The 8,225-nt window shown below is 46.7% G+C and overlaps 1 protein-coding gene across 1 annotated transcript; it reads left to right on the forward strand.

The window, feature by feature from the left end:
* Positions 1-2,231: 2,231 nt before the first annotated feature.
* On the forward strand, positions 2,232-8,225 carry LOC149329884 (D-beta-hydroxybutyrate dehydrogenase, mitochondrial-like). Its single transcript, XM_089559317.1, has 5 exons — positions 2,232-2,331; positions 3,388-3,576; positions 4,640-4,778; positions 6,351-6,664; positions 8,179-8,225. Exons 1-5 carry the CDS (start codon positions 2,232-2,234, stop codon positions 8,223-8,225), a joined length of 789 nt encoding a protein of 262 aa, XP_089415443.1.

An 8,225-nucleotide genomic window follows, 5' to 3' on the forward strand; every position in this document is an offset into this window, starting at 1 on the left:
TCTCTTCAAAAAATGTGCTACAGGCACAACATTCACCTTGAATTATAAGTTTCTTAATATAACAACAGAGAAAACTAGCACCTCTACACTTCAACCACCATGGAGAGCCTCGGGAATGCCAGAAAGACGAGTTGTTTTGCTTTGCTTGGGTATTGTTGGGCATGAAAAGTGTATTCAGACGTAAAAACAGTACTCTTCCTTAGGCCAGCCTCTATTAAATGCTGTGAAGTATCCATGCCAGGCCAGAAGCGAACTTTCACTAGGGTTAGAGTAGAGCATAGTGGCGCAACAACCAATTTCGATGTACAATCCACGCTTTCGGCCAAACACTAGCCAAGTTTCAAGATGAAACCTCGTCTTCCCGGCATCCCCTGGGCGGATTAAGTGCTCTTTTAGAAACTCGCATAGACAGCAGCGCCACCTTTCCCTCTAGGTAATATTTAATAACTATATGCCTTGTGTGCAGCGGTATGTTCGCCACTATACCAAATTAGTCCTTTTCGCTCTGTCACTAGCGTACAACCGGAAAAGCAGCCCTCTTTCTACCCGTTGTTTTCTGCCACTCTTGCAGATGAATAGGAGGTGAGGGGGGGGGGGGGGGGGGGGAGAAGTAAATTATTTACCCTTCGGGGAAAAAGAGTGACACTGGCATGCCTCACTTGTCATTAGACAGCGCAACACGGCCGTAGTTTGCTCGGGGCGTTAACGTGCATAGACGTATGCATACAGAGAGGCTGAATCGTGGGGTAAACGAAAATGACTTCTACGGCACTTTTTCTCCCGTAGTTTGGCTACTTAACGCTGCAGCGGATGCTTTCTTTTTGTGTCAAGAGGCGTTCGTCATGCTGAGGGCGGGGCAAGCGAGAGCAACGATTAAGGTAATTGCTAGCGCCGAAGGACACGCACGAGCTAGACGCCCTTGGCGATTACCCGTCGTCACGCATGCTCCTTTTTTTCACGCAGCGCAAGTTCATTCCGTCAAAAAGTCTCCTGTAAACATAGTCAGGGCAAGATGACGCTTTTCTGCGAAACGCTTGACTTACGCGGTTGCCTCGTTATGGAGAGGGACTGGAAGCGCTGTGTAGCTGAAACGACATACATTTAACTCCTGAACTGTTACTCTCATTCGCTTTTTTTTAAGAGTTCGTGAGTACGAATTGAACTAGGTCTTATTCATACATAACCGCTTTTTTTATGGTTTTGGGGTTCAATGCTCCAAAGCGACTTAGGCTATGAGGGACGCCGTAGTGAAAGGCTCCGTAAATTTCCACCACCTGATATTCTGTAATGTGCACTGACATCGCACAGAACACGGGCCTCTCGAATTTCGCCTCCATCGAAATTCTACCGCCATGGCCGGGATCGAACACGCGTCTTTCGGGTCAGGAGCCGAGCGCCATAACCACTGAGCCACTCCAGCGGTTTTAATGATAAACTACTTGAACCAGAAACAGATCTTTTCTATATTGGTAAGGGTTAAAAAATAAAATACGGGTTGTGCCAACACCGGCCGGTGTCGAAAGTATACTGTGATGCGTCAGCACAAGTTTTGTGGGCACGGATCCCATAGGATAGGGTACACCATGACGCAATCATTTTCTGTGCAGACATTATGTGTCTTAATGGAGCGGCAAAAAAAGTTTTCCCACAAACTTTCCCAACAATGAAAGCGTCTTCTGCTGCCCGACAGACGTCAACATATCCAGAGAATGCCGCAGGCAATATTTTTACTTGGAAGAGAAATTGGATGGTGTTGTCTTCAGTGTCCATTCAACCACGCTGTATCTCTATGACAGGTACTGTTCATGTACACAATAATTTTGTTTCTTTAAAAATTGCTGCTCTGCAGTGACATTCTCTCTCAGTAACGCCTTATTCATTTACACCTCTAAAAGGAAACCTTTGCGCCAGATTAAATCCTCCCTTGTAAACGTTTGTAATATATAAAGAAAACGTAATCCTCATTCCGGTTGCCCCGTTCATGTAACATCATTGCTTTTTCCCAGGAGCTGATGCAACCGGCTATCACTAACTCTTCAATGTTAGTATTAGGTCTAGTGACCTAACTTGAATGTACTTCCTGCAGAAGTGCACCTCACTCTTCAGTATCATGTCCCCAATTTTCAGGCTGCGACAGCGAACACGGCTTCGTGACGGCGTCCCAGCTGAGTCGCTACGGCTACTACGTGCTCGCCGGTACACAAGACGTGGGTGGCGAGATGGCCAGAGGGATGGAAAGGTTGAAGGTCGAGGTAGTGGAACTGCAGGCCTCGAATGAGGGCTCGGTGAACGACGCCTATCAGGACATCTGCGAGAGGCTCTTCAAGGAAGGCAAGTTCCAGCTAGTCATTCATCTGCACGAGCCTGGGGCATGCAAATTGTTCCTGCATGGATCTGTGGAGATAGTCCCACTAGCAGTGAAAGGGGTGGTGATTCTATGCGGCGGAATGGCATTAGCACTGTCTGGACCGTAACACATGTTGGCAGTTCCTTAAAGTGTCATGTGTGTGTTAAAAAGTCTATAAGTGCGTATGATCTATGTGCCAAAATAATAAGCCAGCTGGCTTTGCAAACAAAGTGCTGTAGTTTATGCCACTTTGCTACTTTTTATCGCTGACCTTAAGCAACCCTGCGTAGTCAATAGATTACCGGACCGCGATGTGTTCTGCTGTCAGTTTTCATGAATGCATAAATATTCATGCGCATGATTATACACCTGCAGAACGAGCACACACCTATCCCTGGTACAGTTCTATCTCAAGCCATCCCTGCACACAGGCTCATGCTCATAAACTTCATGCTAAAAAACAAATGAATGCCCTCATCTTAGCATTTTCGCTTTGGTAAACCATGTGCCTTCTTGTTCAAGCGAAGTGAGACGTCCAGAAAGTGGAGAACTTCAGATATGTCCCAAAGAGGTCTTATTTTATATAAGCATGCTTACGCGTTTATTAATAAAGGCTTTCCCTTAAAAAATGACGCGAGGCTAGCGAATCATTCAGCTCCTTCATCACCCTTAAGGTGATAAACTCTGGAGGCAATACCGAGGAGGAGGACACGGAACCGGTGCCCATCTACCATGCTTCTTTCTTGCGTCTTCGTCCTCCAGGGGTCCCCTTATTATGTTTCACCACATACTACCGCAAACCGCTACTCTCTTCACCAGATTACTCACGTTTGAAGCTACGGGCATTACAGGACACTGCGCTTGCAGACTTAAGCAACACGTTATCAACATGCTGGCATGACCAGCATGTCATCCAACAACACTAGCCAACTGCCTCGAATCTCTTGTACTTGAACTTAGCTTTTGTTGTCCTATCTGTGAGGCAAGGTCTACGTATCAGCATCTGGAAGAACCCTAGCGAGCGCTCCTATGCTGCGCAGAGAAGCGGCTGCACGCGCTGGTGTGCAACGTGGGATCCGGCGAGCTAGGCGAGCTTGAGTGGATCAGCGACCGGGCTCTGAGGAGAGTCCTGGATGAGACCGTGGTGTCCACGGCGAGACTGGTCAACCGCTTCCTGCCACTGCTGAGAGAGTCACGAGGCAGAGTAGTCATCTGTGCTGGACCTTCCGGTATGTGCTGAAAGAGAGTCCGTTTGTCTCATGGCTACCGACATCTTAGCCATTTCATTGCCTAAAATTTCACTCGTTTCTCAAGCAGCTGAAAAATTTCGGCAATAATCTGCAGTCCATAAGCGAACACAAAATCCATGTAAGAAGAAAATTAGCTCTACAGCTAAGTGAGGTATTCCTCCAAAGCAATACTTTTCTTTCCTATTTGATCGCACGTTCGCACGCCATTGCTGCCTATGGAGATCCAATTACTGAAGTGAATTAGGTTTTTTGCGGCTGCACATTGTTCCGCTGTCATGCTAGCAGTCACGCATCGTTCGCATTGGTCAACCTACAAAGACTGATCAACCAGTCTGAATCGTGCGCCTTTTAAACGAAAGAAAAAGAGCTGCTATCTCTTTTGGAATTCATTTCTAAAAGTATCCTCTTGCAAAAGGTTGATACAGAGATCAAAACGGTGCATGATGTAAGAAAAATAAATAATTGAGCTTTCTCTCCTTAGTAACGCTGAGTAGTAAAAGATTAATTCTGCTCAATGCGAAGGATATTTCAGATTCTTTATTGTCTATTGACATTCGGAGAGCATCTAAACAGTGACCCTGAGGGGATAATGGGTTTCTTAGAAATAGCTTCATGTCCAAGTCATTGACAATAGAGGGAGGCTCTTTGATTGAAAAACAGAATTTAGCTGGCATTTAAATCCGCTGACATGCTACTCTGCGTGACTACTCTGCATTACAATGTTCCCCATAAGGTCATACAATGCGGGGAGGCCTGGGAGTGAATTGTCTTGGGATAGATGCGATATAGCTTGAGCAGTAAGAAAATGGTTTTTGACCCCACTTTACAAAGACTAAGCACAGCAGATTTGGCGATAACTTCCCCGGCGCAAATATAAACTCAGTGAGCATAACCAGAAAGACACCAGTCTCTTCTTTTTGCATCACATTAGCGCCGCTTAGGCCGACCATGTATATAAGTCAAGCTTCTGGATCAGGCCCGAGAGAGGTTAAGAAAATAAAAGATATCTCGAGTCCGCTCTTGCTGGCTGCTTTTTGCGCAGGAAGAGTTGCCGTACCAGGAGCCGGAGTGTACAGCCTCGTCAATGCTGCCCTTATTTCGTACGCCGACTGCCTGCGGCGCGAAATGTTTAAATTCATGGTCCAAGTCACCCTCGTCGAGCCAGTGTGGATCAACTACAGGTGCGCCACAGACTGACCACGTTTTTTTTTTCATGCTATAGAATAAAAGCCTCACCGGAAAAGGCCGCCGGCGACCATCAGGCGTCGTCTAGAAAAATACTGATTGGCTGGTGGGCAGTGATGTCATCAGTGATGTCACCACAACCATAAAATCTGATATGCGAGAAGGGCGTAGATGTCACCAGACTAGAGAGTGTCCATTGGTTGTGGAGAAGTGACGCCACCAGACTAGATTCTTCACATGTTAAGCCTCCACCTGCCAACACTAGCAGATTGCATGTGCTTTACGGGAAGAGCATCCTGGCTGTCACTTCCGGCCAGTCACTTCCGGCAAAGCCATGAACAGCTTGGAGTGCTAAGGTATCGCTAACACATAACGGGTTGGATGTCCCTTTGCTCTGATCACTAATGCTCTAGTAAAGGAAGCGCTGTTTTCAGCATCCAAAACAGATGGATTGTTTATCGTTGCTTTGGTAGCTGGAATTAAGGCACATTTTTAGGGAATAACTTAATTATTTCGTGAGTGGGTACCAGCTATCGAAAACTAACGCCGAAAGAGTCAAGTGGGCTAGTCGTAGTGGAACGCTTCGATTCCTTTCCGTCGAATCATTATTTCTATTAGCTGGGATATGATCCCGCGACCTTGACGCGCAGCAACGAAATTCACTGAACAAAGTTTCATTTTTTTGTCCACCAAAAGTGAGATTCACTTCGCCTTCTCGTCGTAAAACATTGCCATTTCGCATTTTACTGCCAGAGCTCTTTCAATAAAAAAGCGAGATTTTAGCACCGGGTGCCACCGTCCCATTGTCTTTTGTTATAAGTTTGGTTTGGTTTATTGCATTTAAGGACCGAAAAGGACTCAGGCTCTGAGGGACGCCGCAGTGAAGGGCTCCGGAAATTTCGTCATCCAGGGGTTCTTTAACTGACATCGCACAGTACATGGGTCTCTCGAATTTCTCCTCCAAAGAAATTTACCCGCCGCGGCCGGTTTCGAATCCGCATCTTTTGGGTCCGCAGCCGAGCGCCATAACCAGTGAGCCACCGCGGCAGCTTTTTGTCATAAGTGACGTCCTATTGAATGGTAGAATACTTGTGCATGCTGTTCTATAGCGTAGCCACGTGACACAACGGCCATTTCGTTCCCTCTTCGTATTCGAAAAACTGACCCTCGGGTTGACCAAAGAAAAGTACTTATAACTGCTCTCGCACCGTACGGCGTCTCACCCAGCCACGGGCAGAGTGGGTCAGGGATAAAACACGAGTTAATGACATCGTAGCCGAAATCAAGGGGAAGAAATGGGCTTGAGTAGGTCTTGTAATGCGAAGGCAACGGATGTTCCTTAGGGGTAACACTAGATTTCAAGGGAAGGGAAGCCTAGCAGGGTGCGGCAGAAAGTTAGGTGGGTGGATGAGATTAAGAAGTTTACGGGGATACGGTGGCCGCGACTGGCCAATGATATGGTCAGTTGGAGAGACGAGGGAGAGGCCTTTGCCTTGCAGTGGGCGTAGTTAAGCTGATGATGATGATTATGATGATTTTTTTTCTTTTTTTTCCCTTCCACATGCCAGGACTCCTTTGATCCGCTTGCACTCACCAGGCGTCGCCATCAAAGAGGTGCTCAGCGGCCTGAGCCGCGAAGTGTTCGACGACTACTCTCTGCGCTACGCGAACGGCTTCCGCAGCCTATGGAACTGCCGCACAACGCGCTGGTACGTGGGGCCCACAGACACCCTCGCCACGTGTACCTGCCGTGCGGTGAACGACCGCGTGGCACAGCCCGTCTACGCGTGCGGCTACGCAGAGGAGAGAGCGGCCAATGAGGTGCTCGAGCGGTTGCCTTCGCACTTCGCTGACATGGCGCAGTGCTTCCTGTACCAGGCAAGTTTGTCGCATACCCAACACTGGACCAAAGCATTGCTAAACAAGAAACCATTTATGAGCGCATTTTCTTCATGTAATGTGAGATTTCACTATAACAATCAATATATCCGCAGATCGTCCGATGGCTATCTTTCATTTTTTATCTATTAATGTTTTTGCTGTCATCAAAATTGTTCCCCATTAGTTTTCAGACTGTCTTAACTGTTCGATGCATGCAATGGAAAATTTTTACAGAAAACTTTTGCTTGAAAGAATGGACCAATGCCTTCAGCATTTCCAAAAGAGTGCCTTATAATTTTAAAATATTCAAACTTCTTGTCCAAGGATGTTGCACATGACACGGGCGCACTTTTTCTCGGAAAAAAAAAATATAAGATAGTGGGCATAGATCAGCAGTGCTGTGGCGTCTCATGACAACCAGCCCATCTCATAGCACACTTCATGGCGCGTCCTCACCCCTTCCATTCAACCTCATCGTCGTAACCTGACTGCGCCCTCGGCAGGACAAACGCCTTTCCCATACCTCTTCGATTAACCCCATGCTGTGCCAGCTCTTATGTACTTTTCTCTTCATGGATGCTGCTAAAGGGGCATTTTTGATCTAATATAGCCTGACCATATAAGATTACGCCTCCTTTCATATGAATTAATGTTTTTAGCATTCTTCTAATATTCATCTATGCTCCAGGTCATAATGCATTACGTATACAGGGTGGCTAGTTTTTCAAGCATAATCTCCCAACCATCCTTCAACAGATCAGCTGTTACCTGATCTTTACCAGCTGCTTTCCCCCTTTGCATTCCTTTTAAAGCTCTCCCTTCCTCTTTCGTTACCGCCGGGATGCCAAATTCCTCTGCACTACTGCATCTCTCATTAGCGTCTTATTGCATTGGCTACTGTATAGATTTGTGTAGAACGCTTCGGCGGTTTTAACTACCGTATTAATAATGGAAGGGACAATGCACTGCTTGTCTCTAAACACACACATCTGATTTTTGCCTGTGTTTAGTTTCCTCCTGACTCCTTTCAGGCTACCTCCGTTCTTTGAACTTGTTCGATTCTCTCGGTATTACTAAATAGAGATTACGCTTACTAAATATCCTTGACAGCTGTGCGACGTCTATCTGTGGAGTTAGAGGTCTACCCCACCCCGTACTTCAGCTGAGCACTCCTTATTAATACAGGGGAGATTATTAATCACTTCTTGAAAACTAAAGTGTCTGTCCTCGGTTAAAGCGGTGTGTATCTTTTGTGCAATGCGATCCTGACTTCCACTACTCTCCCACTTTCCGCTAACTTCGTTAATGGGCTACTTCCTCTTTGAGCCTAGTCTAATTCGAGACATTAGCATCGTATGGTCACTACACTTCACATTACCGAGCATATCAACATCCTGCACGGTGCCAGCATAAGCGCACGATATAAAAGGTATTTCATTTTAGCCCCCCCATTGCGGCTTCTCTATGCCACCTGTCCGAAGCCAGAGATTCTTGGCACTCTTCGCTGTGTCACAGGTCTGGCCACCGCCATGGTCAATTGCTCCACAGCGGCTGCCAACTGA

Source organism: Amblyomma mixtum, chromosome 9 (genome assembly GCF_055824585.1).
Source record: "Amblyomma mixtum isolate Tamu chromosome 9, ASM5582458v1, whole genome shotgun sequence".
NCBI classification, from domain to species: Eukaryota; Metazoa; Arthropoda; class Arachnida; order Ixodida; family Ixodidae; genus Amblyomma; species Amblyomma mixtum.